At 38.7% G+C, this 19,031-nt stretch overlaps 1 protein-coding gene across 2 annotated transcripts in view; it reads right to left on the reverse strand.

Moving 5' to 3' along the window:
* The window catches only part of LOC146834956 (sterol carrier protein 2-like), a 372,999-nt gene that overhangs the window by 297,434 nt on the left and 56,534 nt on the right, over positions 1 to 19,031 (reverse strand). For both annotated transcript variants that reach the window (XM_085602598.1, XM_085602597.1), the window contains 2 exons: positions 17,309 to 17,380; positions 1,069 to 1,200 (listed from right to left, as the gene is read on the reverse strand). In XM_085602598.1, coding sequence (XP_085458724.1) covers positions 1,069 to 1,200; positions 17,309 to 17,380 — 204 coding nt within the window. The remainder of the gene's footprint in view (positions 1 to 1,068; positions 1,201 to 17,308; positions 17,381 to 19,031) is intronic.

Genomic DNA, 19,031 nt, shown 5'->3' on the forward strand with positions numbered 1-19,031 from the left:
TTACACACTACTGCATTAAGCAGAAGTCACTAATTCACTGTTTCACTCTTATATTACCTTTAAGTCTTTATTGTGTAGATTGATTCCCTGATGAAAAATGGGATAACTATTCTTCAATATAATTCTTTGGTACATTGGTATTTTATGAAATTGTAGCATTAACAGCCCAACAAGGCATGTTTCTAAATAATGAAATGCTGACTACACTACTTACTCAACTGCAACAAGCAATCAAGCCCTTATTTTAGTAACATTAACAGGTCCTCTTCTATTTCTGATTAATTCTGATGTGACAGAAGCTTAAAGAACACAGTCTATTATCTCCGGTGTTTTCAGTTTCAGTGAGTTAACCTGTTTGCTATATGCATTCCTCAAAATCGCTATTTAAAACTGCTGTTCCTGAAGTTTATCTCAGACGCTGGTCTATATTTATTTTGTTAGTTCTTTCAGCTTATGGAAGGGTGTGTGAATATTGCATTACATTAAATAATAACAACACTTTACATCCCAGTAACTTCTTTAACACGTCATCTAGTTTAGGTGCTTAAATAAAGACTCCTTCTTAGCACGGTATATATCCATGTTAAGCAGTAAATGTTTTACTTTGTGACCGTGCCCTTCTCCGGTGTGATGCTATAATTAGCACACAATTTGTGGCAGTTTTCATTCACTCATCTAGCTATGGGCCCATTATTGAAACTTTCAGACGTGCATGCACATTGTTATGCACTCACATTCATTCACTCACTCACTCATCCATTCATGTGAGCACTCATCCCTCCAACTAGAGACTTATTCTCACATTCACCCACTTACCTAGCCACACAACATTAACAAGTAGGGAAGACGCACTGCCACTTTGAAAATGGCCATGCCTATTGACTTTGTCGATGCGTATTAAATAATACATGGATTGTACTTAACACATCTTTCTCTGTCCACTAACTAGAACACCATAGGTCACGTCTGTGGATTAATTAGCACGGACTAGTTATTTTCACAGAGTAGGTATCTGAAAGGCAAATTTCCGAAAATAAATATGAAACCGTGTATGTAAAAATGCCTTACCTCCGGAAATGAGCTGCCTGGACATAAACAAGGCAGTGGATCCAGTAGAGCAGTTGTTGTTGACATTAATAATGGGGATCCCAGTTGTTCCTAGGCTGTGGTACACTGCACGCTGGCCACATGTTGAGTCACCTATATACAGAGAGAACAACTTTCATTTGAAAAAAGTGGGACATATATACAGAGAGAACAACCTTCATTTGAAAAAAGTGGGACATCAGTTTGATTTCTAGACCTATAACTACATTATGACTTAAAGGCACTCATACACACTCCAGGCATCAACGGAAGTGATGGCTGACTATTGATAAATAAATCTGGCAATTGTTCAGCATCCTTTCAACCCCTACAACCTTTCTACAGTTCACAGTTCTGACCCTCACCATTACAAACACAACCCACCACATTTTTGCTGAACTCGCAAATCTGAACTCGCTCTACTTACAGGGGATCACAACAACTGATCAGTTACCTTCCCCGCATCCTTTTATGCCTTCTGAGAAAATAGATAAATATGTCCTACTTTTCAATTCCTCCCCTTATCCGTGGTGTATTAACTCAAATACCCAACAGATTTTAATAACTCTCACCAACAGATTACCTGCCTGACTAGAAATCTTAACACTCATACACTAAATCCATCACTTTTAAAGAAGGTCGAGTTCCCATCAAATACTTTTCGTCCTTAATTATTGGAAGTGCATGACTACATGGTATTGAGGGCGATACATTGCTGTTTTTACTGTAAGTGTGATTTATTCTAGTACTACTCCTTGTTCCCACTAAAAAAGGCAGAACTGCGTATTAAGACGACAGAACTTCAGAATGTAGCGACTGAGTCCATCACCCACAAAGTGAGAGAGTTACCCCAGTAGGACCAAAAGGGACCGGGTAGTTTTACACTTGTAAAATGAAATTTCCCTTCCTTTGTCGAATACACTTCCAAGTTAAATATCTCAATTAGTTTGAACTGAACTAAAAATATCACTCACACATTAAATGCTATAACACATTTTAATTAAAATTAAATTCTTTATTCCACACAATGTGAACATAGATCGGCACTGAAAACTAGGAAAACGAATGCCCCGTTAGTAGATCATTGGGTAGAGATGAACCATAAAGAGCAATATCTAAAGTGGTTAATTCTTGAAAAAATAAAAGGATCTGCTAGAGGAGGTGATATTGACAAAAGAAGGAAACAAAGAGAACAATTCTTTATGTAAAAATGTAAGACATACAGTCAAGGCCTGAACAATAGAGAAGAGTGGGAAAGACTGATTAGATGAGCAATGAAAATAGACTATAACATATGGAAATCTCTACCTGCAAAAATATTATAAAGTAGAGAATATAAATAGAAGCTATGGTAAATGAGCTTGTATCTTCTATATCTTTTAGTGGTCTTGATATGGCTTGGATAAAATTTAAATATCTATACTTCCTAAAGATCCCCAATAATAGGAAAATATTACATCTGATAGAAGAAAAAGATACAGTATAGAAATGAAACACCGCATAGTCTTAATAGATGTGCAAATGTTGTGGAAAACAATATGTTTAGAATGAAATTATGAGTATTTGAGGCCAAAATACATGAATTTGTATATTGCAAGATGGCGCTCAGAAAAACAGCATCATGATGTAATCACAGATAGGTTTACTTCTAGCTTCCTGGCAACATACATAATTTGATGTAATGTCCATAATATAAGTAAAATGAGAAATTCTGAGGAGTCTCACTTCAGTAAATTAGGCAACTGACAGAACAAAATGTTAACATGATTACGGATATAAATCTATTTCAACAAAAATTAGAGAAATCGCAAAAGTAGTGAGGAAAAGCAAGGTCCTCATGCAAGATGGCCGCCACAAACGTAATTATACGTGGCGACGTAGCGTATTAGCTTAAAAAGGGAAGATGCCAACAAACGTCCCTTACAAACAATATTAGAATCCTGATGAGGTGAAACGCTGTTGCAGGCTATAAGGTGAGCAACAGCTATTTTGAATAAAATAAGCGAGATGCAGTAATCAGCTACCGTTCGAATTACTCGTTTTTAAAGAGAAGTGGGGCTATATTTGATACACGGCTCCAACACTCGCCAAGTAGCGATGTCGATTTTAAGATTTGACATCTAAGTGCGAAAAATAATAGTTTTTCTGAGGTTAAGTGGCGATGTCATTTTTAACGTGCTGACATCAAAACGTGAGAGTAATATGTGCATCAATATTTATTTTGGGTAAAGTAAGCGTGATGTAGAAGTAAGATGCAATATGAAATAGCCGCCATAAATAAGAAAAGAAGTTTTGATTTAGCATTACACAACGCTCAAATACTCTTCAAGTACTGATTTAGTGCGTAAAAAAACGACAACAAAGTTCACAAACAATAGAATTTGAAGGAAGGCCAATGATGGCGGTAAAAGTTATTTTATACAACACTATCAATATGCAGGAATCGGCCACTGTATGAATCATTCGTGCTTCAAGAAGAGTGAGTCTTAACGTGACGCATGGCTCAAACACTCTTTAGGTAGAAATGTAGTGTTAAAAGAGCTGATATCGTAAGAAATAATAAGTACGGCATGGTTTTCCTTAGGTAAAACAGTGAGGGCATTTTGTAATGTACTGACATCTAAGCGCGAAAACAACAAGATAGGCAGCAATGCTTAGTTTAGGCAATGCAAGCGTGATGTAGAAATAACACGCTACACGCATGATTCGCTATAAATAAATAAGAAATGAATTTGACTTAGCTGAACACAACGCTTCAGTACTCTTCAAGTAGCGACTAAATGCGTAAAGAGTTGTTCATACAATTTATATAAACCGTAATGAATGAGATAAAATATGGTTTTCACATCCTATTCATTTTCTAAAAGATATGTGGCGCACATCACTTAACACTAATGGTGTAAGTTAAGGGCAAATTGGAACAGTAGGTGGGGTGTTACAGATTCTCTTTCCTTTTTCTGTTTTAAATCTAGGGTTATCGACTTTATCTAATTGAGAAAGACGGTCGTAATCATCCCACAACAGAAATAGAGAATAACCTATTATTCATAACGGAAATAGCCCTGAAATACCGACAGACATTAAAATGATATTATAAATGGTAAGAGTTTTAAAATTGCACATCAGATTAATATTGTAATATAGAATCAGATGCCAGATTAACTAAATACAACATTACATCAATTGGTACATAGAATGGAAATGGCTATCCAAACTGTTTTGATTGAGTGAAATTACTACGCCATAATTCTAGTAAGTATACAAATAATGGGTTATTAATTAATACAATTAGATGTATGATGCGGAAAATAATTAATACATTTGTTATATATAGGGAACGTATCTTGACAAAGCAAGAAGAATGTCAGCAAAGAGGGACAAATTGATTTATACCACTCTAGATTTCCGTGGCTCCCCTGTAAAGAGAATTCTGGGTGAGATTTAAAATAATTCCCATGGCTTTATAAATACTATAATATAACTAAAGTCTTAAAATAACAAATTAATAATGTGATTACATGTGTTCCCTAATCAAGGCCACATTGAACAGTGGCAATTAACTTTATCGTAAATACTATTACTTATTATAGAATGCACTGAACCAAAATAGAAAATGTAGATCCACACAAGTAAAGATTGCATTTAACAGTATTTATTGTTATTTATTTTTAGATATTGGTCTGTTTTTATGAAAAAATCATGATTATTTGAGTCCTGAGGAAGGTGTTAAAGAATTCAAAGATACACTGAAACGCATCGACACCAGGATAAACAAAATGATGTATTGTTTTTTAATGAATGGTTATATGTATTACGTTTATATGAAGAACATACACCAGGAAATAAGTATATGAATAACAGAGTGTTATATTTATTGCGTCTCAAAGCACAGCACTATTGGAGCAAAAGATTAGAGGAAGAGCTATTCTCTGTGTATTATTAGTAAATGTATAACAAGCATATGTTTACTTTGAGAAAGTGTGTATAAAAAACTGATAGCAGACATTGTGAAGAAGTTATATCAAAAATGTTTTTAACTATGATTTTATCAAATGCAACCTCAAGTAGGTTTTTTAGTTCACGTTGTGTGGAATAAAGAATTTTAATTTAATCAAAATGTGTGATAACATTTAATGTGTGAGTGATATTTTTGGTTCAGTGCAAACTCATTGAGATATTGATCGACACAGAAGGGAAATTTCCTTTGACAAGTGAGGCAGGTGATTTTGGCAACCTTGAACATGACACTCTGATCCGAATTGTGGAAAAAGATCCTACCACTTTCGTTAACTTATGCATGCCCATTCTAACTACACAAGAATGATACAAAAAACGTTTTCAATACATTTATTGAAACAATCGTAGAAAGAAGGAACTGCGATTATTAGCCAGATAAAACAAAGCAATGTGCCCAGCATTACGAACATGGTGAAAAGAATAAACAGTCCAACCGTGGCAGTCTGATTTGTATATATTTCTACCTATCACTACCCCTACTATAGAGCATAGTGGGTGCACCCTCTTCCCAATCTCTTAGGTTAGCATAAGCCCCCATACCTGGATAACTTGGCCAGGGAAATCGGCCTGAAGCGGAATTGGCCGTCCTTTTCTATAGAATGAAAGGTCAGTGTCAGCAGAGCTGCATGTGGAACACAGCGTTTGGTCCAAGACAATCATAATTGGAGTGCTCCTCTGAGCTCTGAAGGCCAGTGTAAAGTTTATATAATAAAGACCACTGTGTTAAAGGTACAGCTTTGATGCAATGATCTTTCTAGATGTTAGAAGCTGTCTCCCGACAGGCAACGCAATCACTAGGATATCTTGTTCTGTGTTCCTAACCTTGAACGGCATGTATTGATTACATAACGAGAACAGTTTCTTAAACATGTACAACGTCTTAGAATAACATTGTGCAAACAAACGTCAAAAAATTATTGCCAAAACATAGTGTGCTAAAACAGGTCAAATATAAAACTAAAATGGAAAACCAAAGTGGGCCCAAAAAGGCCTCAGAACATCTTTTCTAACACTTTAATGTCACGGTTATTTTGATCTCCAGACGTCCTGTACCATAAGAGTAAATCACAGCAAAATATTTAGAAATAGGGCCCACTAGTCTGAGTTTCTCTGGGTCAAAACCCACTCTTTGGCTCAAAAACCACTTTGACAGAGAATGCTCACCTTTAAGCTCTTCACACCAAAGCACTCTACTTCTAAACTCTTTACTCTTACTACTTTATCTCCTCATTATAAACACCTATTTTGGACCTTCATAAACACTTCACCCCTAAATATGCAGCTTGCTATCGAGTTAACCTTTGAAAAAGTGCGCACACTTCACCAGTAGTGGCCGGTGTCAGGTAAAAGTGGTGCGGCAGCGGCCTGGGGGCAGCGCAGGATGGGGAGCAGAGCATGGGGGGGTGGACAATCGATAATAATCCTCCCCCACCCCCCATAAAAAAGAACAAACCTGTCGCCTCACCGCTCTTCTCGCTCCACTGCAGCAAAGGCTGAGGCTCCCAGACTCATTATGGCCAATCCAGAAGTTGTTCTCATGTGAGAGATTGCTGGGATTGGCATGGGATTTGCACTTCCAAATACACTGGGAGTCTGTGCCTGCTGTCTCCAACCCACAACACAGCTCGGATTGGAGACATCTCGGTGCGCCTGTCGGTTTGGCCGTCCTAAGACAGCCGCCCAAACCGACATGCGTGACTGTAGCAGTGCCCACCACTCCTCCTTCATGAGTCGTCATGATGGATGGCCTCACCCCCAAGATGGCTCCGTGAAGAAAATGAAAATAAACCTTTTTTATTATCATTTTATTTTTTAGCAGGTCTGCATCTGCTGGCAAGGGGGTGACGTTCCTCTGACATAGCAGAGGAGCCTCCCACTGCGATCTCTGATCATGGTACATCTTTCCTCCATACTAAACTGCACTCACAGACTACTATTGCTGTCTGAGGCTTCTGGCAGAATCTTTCAGCTCATCCTAAGGTTTATGCCAACCCACACTGCTTTTCCACATCTGTACTTGACACTTTCTACAATTTTCCATGAAGAAAACCACCAGTTCTTCCCTTTATTAGGGATTATGTATTTTACATGGCTTCCACATGGCATGAATAACCGGATCGAAATCGGGATATTCATTGTTGCGAGCTAAGAACAGTGAGAAATAAAAGTTGAATACTACTGTTGTGATGTCACCAGGGGAAGTGCTCCTCCTCTGTGTTCTGTCACCTCACCCGGGTCTGCAATAACCCAAGAGAGGCAAAGCAATAACAGTAGGTGGGCTCGCCCATCTTCCCTGGATCTTCATAAAATCAAGGCTGGCAGGAGACTGCACATTGCCTGCACCAACAACCACACTTACTTGTCATCGCAAGTGTGTCGCACAAAGCCACTGTTAGCATGTGCTGGCTCTATCCGTTGCAAATGTGAGAGCAGAGAACATGGCTTTGGGCAGGGAAGGGGGTGGGCTGACACAGTGGAAAGTAAAATCAATGTGAAAATCAAATCTAAAAAAAAACTGCCTCGATAAGTTAAAATATTAGTCATAATTGGGCTGGATATTTTCATTTTATGACCACTGAGACTGGCATATTGTGTGCCTAATCCATGTACAGGGGCCTAAGGAGAGACATGCTTTAACTCGGACCCAGTTTGCAATTATGCTACAGAGCCCTTTCAAGACCCCATATTTTGACTGTTTTCCTGGAAGGTGGAAGGAAAGCTATTGCTGTTCTTTTAAAGGGAGTACTAACAATAGCCAGGACGAGGGAAGTGCGGTCAGCTCATTTCAAAGAATGTGGAACATATGGAACCAATATATCCAACTGCCAGCAACAATTTCTCAAAGTGATAAATGGATGGGCTGGAATCCCTGTACATTGTGGGAGCAGGGACGAGTGGCAATCAGTTGTATTGCACGGGACAGAAGCACTCACCCTCTTCAGGGCAATCCTGTCTAATTTGGGATTTTACAGCCCAAGGCACTTTAAGGGGGTTCGGGTGACAATAGGTATATGAACTGCATTATTATACAGGGAAGGTGGGAAAGGCAGACCTTGGCAACTTTCTAAAAATAGTTTTTCGGTCATCCAACAATAGTATGCTAGCTACTAATTATACTGGAAGATGTAAAGACATTTCTCAGAGATGACTCTGCAAGGCATACATTACATTAAAAAGCTAACCGACTGTGAAAGACAAAGCAGCATGAAAAATGAGACCATTTTAGAAGTTGGACCTCTCAGTGAACGTCAAGCCATGTTTTTTGTGTTAAAAGTATGTGTCCCAGAAAGAATCTAGAACGTGTTACCTCTTGCATGTCATGTGGAAAAACATTTTCAGGTGCATAGTTTGTAGTTGAGTTATAATTCCGATTCAGGCACAAACATCAGTTTGCACCTGAATCAAAATTTGCACAGGAAGGGGAACAAGCCCCGAAATCAGAGGAGTTTGGTAATTGTCAGTACATTTTCAGTCTATAAGCAGAATCCAATTCCCACAATAACTTATTTATCATTCATAAGGAACAAGGTACTTATAAAAGCCCATTTAGAATGTGAATTTATTATGCCTCTTCAATATCATAAGGATAAGTTATCTAAAGAGGATACCAAGCAATATATGATAAATGTGCAGATAATATTGCAAGATTTAACAGCAGTTTTTGGCTTGGTACATTTATGACAGAATTAAGTTCTGAGGGCCAGACAGACAGTCATACATCAGGTTCTTCTTGGTCAAGAACTGATCATCTCTTGCAGGAGTCAGATTGAGGTGAGGTGTTCAGCAGATCACTCAGGAGTATTTCGAACAGATATTATAAGGAATCTGTTAACGTTAATTTTGGATTCACACACTGAAATAGGTAGTTGGAGAGGAGGTAATACAATATATAATGCTGTATGGTAGAAAGAGGACTCCGCAGAAAGTGGACATGGGAAAGGGGATATCTGCTTTAGAAGAAATACATATTCAATGGTTAACAGAAGACATGTCATATGAAGACAGAAGGTTAGAAATAGGGGTTAAAAGGGTAAAAATAATTGGTACACAAAGATTGGGAGGTACCAAGCTCTTGGTGACTAGCAAATATTCGCATATTTCACAAACCTGGGAGAAACAATAGTTGGTGTAGCATCCTGCACAATATTCCTTAAAAACGATAAAATTTATGCAACAATATGGGCTTCCAAGATTTCTAGAGTGACTTATCAGGTCACTGGTAAAGAAGAAATTAACTCACTGACTAAACTGAATGAAAAAAGGGTCTTCAAGCAGAGAATGAACTTTCTCACTAGGATAGCGGAAGGTTATTATAAAACCATATAAAACAACTAAGACATCTTTATTAGTGAATGGGAGCAGTCAGAAACGGTGTCTGTTCAAATGTTTACTGCTAAGTCCCTTATGTTATACCATAATAAAGAGCATCTGGACGTAAAGCTACCGATAAATGAAGATGTAAAAAGACTTATGTCAGATAGATGGTAGCGTTCCTAACATTTTATAATTTTCTTGTCTACTGTAAAAAGCTTCAGTGTTCATGGACGATTGTTATGATGTTAGAAAATAAGAATGAAAATTGGTTTGGGTATTCAGCTATTAAAGATAAGACACAAATACTTCTTATAAACCAACCCACAGAGACTAGGAGACCCATTCTCCTAGTGTCTGTAGTCTCATACACATATTAGGGGCCCCATTAAAGAGCGAGTTAAGGCAATTCTTTGATTGGCGCTATGGAGAGCTGAGTATACAGAATTAGCATATGTCTTAAATTGTGTTAGACAAGATATATTAACTATGGGGGCGTGGTTTGGACGCCGAGCAAGATGGCCGCCTGACCTCGGAGCTCCGCTGCGCCGCGACGGACCTTTCTTCTATTCTCTGAGTTTTTCCAGCTGTTTTAGCAGATTTCCGCCTGTTTCAGTGATCGGAACATCGTCTACCGCCAATGTGACTGCCAGGCTCGACTTTTTTGGTGACAATGCCCCGTTTGACACATTCTGTGAGCCCCTCAGCGCGACTGCCATTTTGAGACCAGCGCAACGCTCGCGCGAGGCTGGTATGTGCACACTTCTTCTCCTAATGTGAACATTGGTCAATGCTTAATGGCTCTTCCCTTGCTTTTTGCTGCTCCTGCCTCAATGCAACTCTTGCTTCCCTCCAGGTCTATACAGAAGCGTCCTAGCCCATTTGTTTCTTTTTAAGCGGCAGTTACCTCATGAGTGCTCTGTCAATGCAGTATTTCTTACTAACCATTGGTGATCCATCAGGAATAGTTTTTGTCTTTTTACTTTTCACAACTGACCCGGCACTGTTCCGGATGTTTTTTGCCCTTTTGGTTTATGCTACAGGCGTGTTGGACCACTGCCTGCTACTGCTATTACGATTAACAGCTTTTGAGGCTAGGTTAAAGGGGTATATCTCTACTCGTCAACTGCTAAATTATCAACTACATGCCCCAGTTGCCCTCAGGTCACCTTGCCATTTTCAACAGGAGGATTTCATCGTCGGTTGGGGCACAATCAGGTACCTGGAGAGTCGTTGCCTCACAGTGCTTTTTTATTGGTTTTCGCCGGTCTCCACGCTTCTTTATTGATCACTATTGAACATTTCTGAACATTTTTGACCATCCTGGATCTCGCCGTTCCTGTAGATTTTGCTTTTGCTCATTCTATTTTTTGCACGTTTAGGTCTTTATGGGCAAATTACGTAATCCAAAGTTCGTTTTTGTGCCCTCAAAGGCCTCTCCTGCACCCTCCTCTTTTTCTCCCTCACCAGTGGACCATTCTTCTCCCACAGATCAAATGGCGGCAGCGGCTTTCAACCGTTCCTCTCCACCACAACCTGCTGTAAACAAAGCTTCTCCTGCTACTACATCGTCTAAACGCTTGAAGCAAGACTCCCCTCCTCCCGATAAGCCGCCATCTCCTACATCTATGGACATCTGTTTGTCACTTTTGTTGTTGTTCTTATCGGTTTTTGGATTATGAGTTCTTCCTTATGTATTTTGTATCTCTATATTGTTTTGTATAATTATCTGTATAATTGTTTGCATTATCTTCTCTTCTTACCTAGATTGACTGGTGTATTCCTCTTCACCCCACATGGTGCGTCTTACCTACCTTCCGTCCTGGTGCAGCTTGTTCTCCTGGCTTTGGGAGGTCATTTTTGTCGAATCCTTCCGCTACCCCAATATCCTCTTTTTCCCCCTTCATGTATGTTTCTTTCAGTCGTCCTTTTTGGATATGTACTGTCTTTTCTCATACTTCCTTTCTCTTGCCCTTCCTCTTCTTTCCTTTTTCTTTCGTTCCCCTTGTTATTTATTTTTGTCTCTCCTCTATTTGTCCTATTGTTTTATCTTTTTCCTTATCCTTTTTTTAATATACCTTTTGATTCTCTTTTTTCTCGTTCTTTCTTCTCATGTATTAATTGGCATTCTTCTCTTCTCTCTTGTTTTTATGGCTTTTCTTTTTTGCTTACAATTTTACTGTTTTTACCTTCAAAGTTATTTCATGGAATGTAAAAGGTTTTATTAATCCGATTAAGCGACAGAGAATCCTTTCCCACCTAGCTTCTTATAATCCTGATTTAATCCTTTTACAAGAAACACATCTTACTGAAGCTGAATCGCTTAAGTTAAAAGAGGCTGGGTGGGTACGGTCTTATTCTCCCCTTCATCTAATAAAAAGAATGGTGTTGCTATTTTATGTCACAAGAAACTAAAATGTAAAGTTGTTTCCCAAGATACCGATACTGAAGGCCGATGGGTACTAGTTAAGTTATTAATCAATTCTATATCTTTAACTGTTTTCAATGTCTATGGCCCTACTCACCCCGATTGCAATTTTTGGCCTTTAATTACCTCGAAATGTTTTCAGCACAGTGATACCATGTTTATTTTAGGGGGTGATTGTAACCAGATTGTTGATCCGTTTCTTGATCGCAAATCTTCTGCTCGCTTTATACCTCACAAATCACATACACAATTTCTCGAAACCATTTCTAAGTCGCACCTCATTGACTCATGGAGACTTTCACATCCTGACACTCTAGACTATTCCTTCTTCTCACCCCCTCATGCCTCTCTTTCTCGGCTTGATTACATCTTTCTTTCTCAACCCCTTTCCCAGAACCTCCTATCTTCTTCTATCGAACCCATAGTTATCTCAGACCATGCCCCTATTGTCACGATCCTTGATCTTCTTCCTCAACACCCCTGGTCTTCGCGCTGGCGATTTAATAACTCTCTTCTTACGGACCCTCTTTTCTCTTCTTCTTTTCTCTCCTTTGCCAAAGAATTCTTTTTACTTAATTCTGACCCCTCTCTAGCTCCCCATGTTATTTGGGATTCTTTTAAGGCAACCGCACGTGGTTTTGTAATTGACTTTGTCTAAAAAAAAAAAGAAGCACTTTCTTAATAAACAGAAAGACTTGTTGGCTCATATTAAATCCTTAGAGCACAAATTCTATACTTCCTCTAACAATTCTGTTTTGCCAGATCTTATACGTGCCAAACTTGAGTTTAATAAAACTACTACCGATAATGCCTCTTCAATCTTACTTCGGAGCAGTGCTTGGTACTATGGGAGTCGCAATAAATCGGGTAAACTTTTAGCTAGTTATCTCAAATCCCGTAAGGAACGTACTTCTATAGACTCTACAGATAATCTTCTTTTACACAAAGAACAGGATATACTTACCCAATTCCAGCTTTTCTATCAGTCTCTTTATTCTCCTGAATCTCCTCCCTCCACTTCTCTTATTCATTCCTATTTTGAAAGACTCCCTACCCCCTCCACCTCTCATCTCAATTTTCTTGGCCTTGAGCACGATCTCTCCATTACTGAACTTGATAGCGCCTTAAAGACTCTTACTAAAGGCAAATCGCCGGGACCTGATGGCTTCTCTGTTGAATTCTACATGCACTTTTCCGGTCTTTTAATCCCTAAACTTCTCACACTCTTCCAATCCTTCTTTTTTTCCGGCACTGCGGCTGGTACTTTCCATGAGGCTACAATCTGCCTTATCCCCAAGGAAGGTCGTGACCCTCAATTCTGTAAGAATTACCGACCGATATCTTTAGTTAATGTGGACTATAAATTATTTGCTAAACTACTCGCTTTACGTTTAGATCCTCTTCTCCCCCATCTCATTGGTAAGGAACAGTGTGGTTTTGTTAAAGGCAGACTTACCTCGGACAATTCTCGCCTTTTCCTCAATGTTTTAAATAAAATCGCATCTCTTTCCATCCCTCTAGCTGCTATTTCGGTCGATGCTGAGAAGGCGTTTGACAGAGTGGATTGGTCCTTTCTGTTCGCTGCTTTGCGCTGGCATGGCTTTGGTCCTAATTTCATCTCTCTCATTTCTTTACTTTACTCAGCCCCCAAAGCATCTGTTTTAGTTAATGGTCATTTGTCCCCTTACTTTCCTCTCCAACGCGGTGTTCGCCAAGGCTGTCCTTTATCTCCACTACTTTTTGTTCTCGCCCTTGAGCCATTTCTTACATCTATTCGGAATAATGTATCTATTTCTGGTTTTCCTTATGGCAAGACTCATTTGAAACTCTCTGCTTATGCAGATGATATTCTCTTATTTATTTCTGACCCTGGAAAATCTATTCCCGCCATATTACTTGAATTTAATTCCTTTTCACAAGTCTCTGGTTATAAGCTCAATTCTGATAAAACGGAGATTCTTCCTCTTACAAAATTCTGTCTTCCTCATCAGTTCTCTTCTACTGGTTTCGCATAGAATTCCTCCAAAATTAAATATCTCGGAATATGGTTTTCTAACTCTATCTCCTCATCCATTCAGTTGAATATGTCTATTGTTCTCACTATTGTTCTCTCCCTATCCTCTTGGAATCCTCTTTTTCTTTCATGGTGGGGTCGGCTTGATTCGATTAAAATGATGATATCCCCCATTCTTATATATATTTTTTCCATGCTTCCCGTACATATTTCTGATATTCATTTTAAACGCATTGATTCCTGTCTTTCCAGGTTCCTATGGAATCATAAAAAATCCAGGGTTGCCTTAGCTGCTCTTCGAAAACCAAAATCAAATGGTGGAGTCAATTTCCCAGACTTTCGTCTCTATCATAAGTCCTTTTCTCTCCGTCAAGCCTCTAATTGGCTTATTTCAGAACCTTCTCCTTTTGCTCCTCTTTGGCTCTCTATTGAACGTTCATTGCTCTCTCCGTTTTCTCTCCTTGAGGTCATACATTTCTCGGCCAAGAACTTATCCACTTCTCTCCCCTTATTCAGATCTACTTCTTCTCTTCTACACTCTTTGGTCCGTCCTGTTCCAATTACTCGTGAATCCTTTTTAGAGTCCCCTATTTGGTATAACTCGCTTATTCTCCTAAATAATCGACCTATCTGTTGGACTTCTTGGGGATCAAAAGGTCTTGTATGGGTTAAGCAACTCTTTGATGGCCTTCTCCCGTGCTCATTTCCCCAATTTCGACTCTTATTTCATTGTCCTCAATCCTTTTTATACAAATTCACTGTTCTCATGGCTCTTATCCTTGATGTTTATTATTCCCTTCCCTCATCATCGTCTCCTATAACCCAATCTCCTCTGCTTCAAATTTTGTTTACCCTTCCCAAGGCTTCTCTTATTTATAAATTTTTCTCTTCACCTAATCCGAACCGTCCGAAATCTAAATTGGAATGTGCTTGGGGGTCAGACCTGGGCTGTGATTGGTCTGTTGCTCTTTGGGATAAAATTTGGTCCAGATCTTTAAAAATTTCTCGCTCTGCTTCCCTGACCCAATCTATGTTCTTTCTATATCACAGATTGTATCTTTCTCCTGTTTCTATTTCTCGCTTTTCTCTATTTGTTGGACCTGTGGCTCCCCTAATGCTGATCTTCTTCACCTTGTCTTTCTCTGTCCTCCTGTTGTTACACTGTGGGGTGAGGTTTGGTCCTATATTTCTCGCCTATTTTCTATATCTATTCCCTACTCTATCCCTCTTCTCTTTTTAGGTAGTCTTTCTGATACCTTGGATATCCCCTCATGCTCCTCTGGCCTATTAGACCTTATGCTTGCTCTGGCATTTAACACATATCTTTTAACTGGAAAGGTCTCAACAAACTTTCTATACAATGCTGGTGGAACTCTCTCTGTCACCATCATAGGCTTGATGTGCGCTTTGCCGCTTCTTCCACTCCCACTCTTAATAGAGATTTATTTTGGTTGCCCCTCACAACATATCTCAATAGCATGGCTTTGAAACATACCTCACATTTATCCTCTGAGAACTTTAAACCTCCATGAGTGACTCTTTTCATACTTTTCAATTTTACCTATTTTCTCCTACATTCAAATGTTAATCTATTCCCGATTTTCCAATCTACATATTCTATTTGCCTTATTCTCTCCCTATTCCCTCTATAATGCCTCCTTTCTTTCTCTTTTGCTTTTCCCCTCCTTCTCTTATCTTTTCTTTCTCTCTTTTTCCCTTTCCTACCTATAAAAAGTTTATAAAATGCTTTTTGCTTCTTTTGTTAGATGGTATTGACCTATTGTTCTTTTAATTCAATATGGACAATGTTATTTGTATTGGTTGGTATCTCTTGGTTTCTTTTTTTTCCCTAATTTTCTCAAATAAAGCATTTCAAACTGAAAAAAATATATATTAACTATAACGGAATTGCAATAGGATTAGTAATCTTCAAATATCACTTATAGGCAGAATAAATTACATCAAGGTTGCAGTTCTTTCCCAATATGGTCTCTTAAGTAGTCAACTATGACTGACTTATCAAGTAAATAATTAAAGAAGCTGACATCAAAAATAATACAATTCCTATGGATGCACAAACCTGATAGGACTGCCTAGTTTATGGGACTGCGTATTTTATGTTTATAAAGGACAAATTGAAAAGGAGATGGAACATTCCAACGTCTTAGCAATCTTATGTCACAGCTAACTTTTGGAAAATAGAAAAATCACTGACTTAGACATATAAATGGTAAAACTAACACTGAATGGAGCTGCCAAGAGGAATTTAGTATATGTCAGCTAGCTAAGGATGCTCAGTTTTTTTCATACAAATACACTATAGGATCATATATCATTACTGAAACACGCTCAGTTACAGTCATGTTTTGGTGTATATATATATATATATATATATATATATATATATATATATATATATATATATGAAGAGACAATGCTGTATAACCTGTGAGAGCAGACCATGCAGCTGGAAGGGAAACCAAAGAATTAAGTCCAGCATAATTGTATGCCTGTTTGACTACTGATGTAGACAGCAAGTGAAAACTAGATAAATATTAGTCAGACTGGAGAGAACTGTGAAAGAATGCGACATTAGCAATTTGGATCTGCGTGATTGTGAATATATGAAAATGTAACATATTCAGTAATACAAACTAATCATTTGTACACAATGCTTATTATCTATTATTTGATGGAAATTGAATTTACTGCAAAGAAGGAAGGGTGGGACTGCACTTCTGGTAATGGCATGGTCAGTTTTAAAGGACTAGTGAAAAATATTGGAATGAAGTCATAAATTAATCTATTATATTCCTTTCTATGGATGGGCAAAGCTTTTTACAAGTCTGGTGCAGTCCAGCAAAGTGAAGAAATTTCAAAGGTGGCTGCAGTATCCAGACATTGGCGGATTTGCTGGGGTGAATGTGAAAGTTGACCCCCCTCCCCCATGGTGTTTTCCTATTCCACTATGTTCCAGAAAGGCATTTTGTTACAAGAACTTGTGGATGCCTGCAACACTGTCTCAACCTCTCCATCATCTAGTAGGAGGTGCCTGTGGATGTGGCTGGGAATCGCACAAGGTGCAGGGGTGCTGAGAAAGAGCAAGGCAGACTAAAAGTTCTGGTGATTGTGCAGAAGGCCTTAGGTCAGGGATGGACAAGCCATGGATCTTGCATGGGGTACTCATAGCAAGAAACATTACTTTTTTAAAACTTTTAGTAACTTTGACCTTTACATACCCCACACAGAGACCATACAAGTTTTGTTTTAAATGGGGCCATGCCGCCTACTACAATCCCAACAAGTGCTCGTTGGCCAGAAATGAACTCTCACCTACACTTTTATGACATAGTTAAAAAGCAACAGTAAGAAGCAAGCAGTATAAATGCTAGCATTCATATGTATGCATGGACACACAAGTGGGACATAAGGAAAGAGTAAGTAAGTCATACCATATACATAGCCCACACAGGCCTGTTCCACCTCAGAGTATGAAATTCCAGCATCTGCTAAAGCCTTCCGCCCTGTAGACAAAAGTAAAATGTAAGGAAACCTGAAAGCCACAAAAATGAGAGGAATGTGGAACCAATATAATTAAACAGAATATCTAGACAAGTTTTGAACAATTTGTATCTTAATTTCAAAATGTGGTCTTACATTCAACTTATTTATCATCATTTTTCAGTAAACCTGTATTACCCACCTTAACAAAAAGGGTAAAGGCCACAATGGAAGAAGTACAGACAAACTAGGTTGTTTGAAGGAGCGTCTTTATTCACTGCCTGCAGACGGATAAAATACAAGTTCCTCAGGCAGACCAGTAGCTCCAGCAGCCATCTCTATTAAGCCACAACCTTCGATCCCTCACACTCTAACCTGCTGACCCCTCCCCCCAATCATACATAAAAATAAAGAAAAGTGAAACACAGGTATGGAAAAAAAAGGAGAAGAAAAGTTAGGGACACAAAAAAAGATCTAAAAGCTTCATTGATTACAAGCTGGCAGAAATTAGGAGCTGATTGTGTGTTCAAGATCCCTCACCATAAGCGCCCAAAATTGACTGTTTTGAAAATGCACCCCAACTAGATCATCTCTCCTTTCAAATCTGACTTGTCATTAATCCTATTACCATATAAACACCTTAAGTCTTTATCTTGTCTTTTACACCAGGACTTTTCCTCTAGCACTTTCCCATATCCCTGGCTTCCTCTACACAACCCTTCACTTATTTATTTCAAGCACATAGCATATACTTTTGCACTCCATCCTTTCACTGTCCATGCCTCCTGATACTAAAGATACTCATCAGAGTTTGTCCCTCCAGATACTGAGGATACTCATCAGAGTTTGTTCCTCCAACAACATAACCTTTTGTTTGTTACCTTAAAATTTGAGATTTACTTTTAAGGTACATTAATGGTGTAAACCCAACATTTAAACTCTCATCCATTTCTATCACATTCCATGCCTACACTGCTTACAGTTGACCCTAAACTCGTTGATGGTCTAGCACTAAACCTCCCATCCAACTTTGGTACCCCATCAACCACTGGAAAAAAAAAAAAAGTTGTAGTCTAGTCAAAGTTCTTTGTGCGCGAAACCTCAACAGTTAAGGTGAGTGTGGACCATGAATCCACAAGCATATTGTAAACTCTTAAACCTCTCAACCACATTAAGTCTGTAAGGGATTTCATTCTCATCACTGCAGTGCCTTGCACAATTTTTAAAACCCTTCTCCCACGCCTGGATACCCTTGTGAGTGATAAGTGTGCTATATAAATCAACATAAAACACAACATAACATAAATTTAATCATGGCCATTAATTTTGCTCTTCATCACATTGCTGTACATTTCTGTTCATTCCACATAATCTGCTCTAAGTGTAGTGCAGTCTACAGCATGGGTTAAGGTAAATGTGGGACAGGGTAGAATTTATGGAAGAGTGCGAGGAAGGAAATTTGCAAAAAATGTGGTGATCGCACAGTAGGCTCGGAATCCTCAAGTTGAAGGAGTGTATATGGTGGTAGTCTTGACAATGAGTGCTACAGATGCAAAGAAAAGGGCCGTAGTGAAGGAAAATGCTATTTTCGTGGAATGTTGACACATTCCTCATACTGGGATTTTGGCACCTTACATTCTTCTCTAGAACTGGATTCCACGAGAGCTGAAGGCA

Source organism: Triturus cristatus, chromosome 4_2 (assembly GCF_964204655.1).
Source record: "Triturus cristatus chromosome 4_2, aTriCri1.1, whole genome shotgun sequence".
Taxonomy (NCBI): Eukaryota; Metazoa; Chordata; class Amphibia; order Caudata; family Salamandridae; genus Triturus; species Triturus cristatus.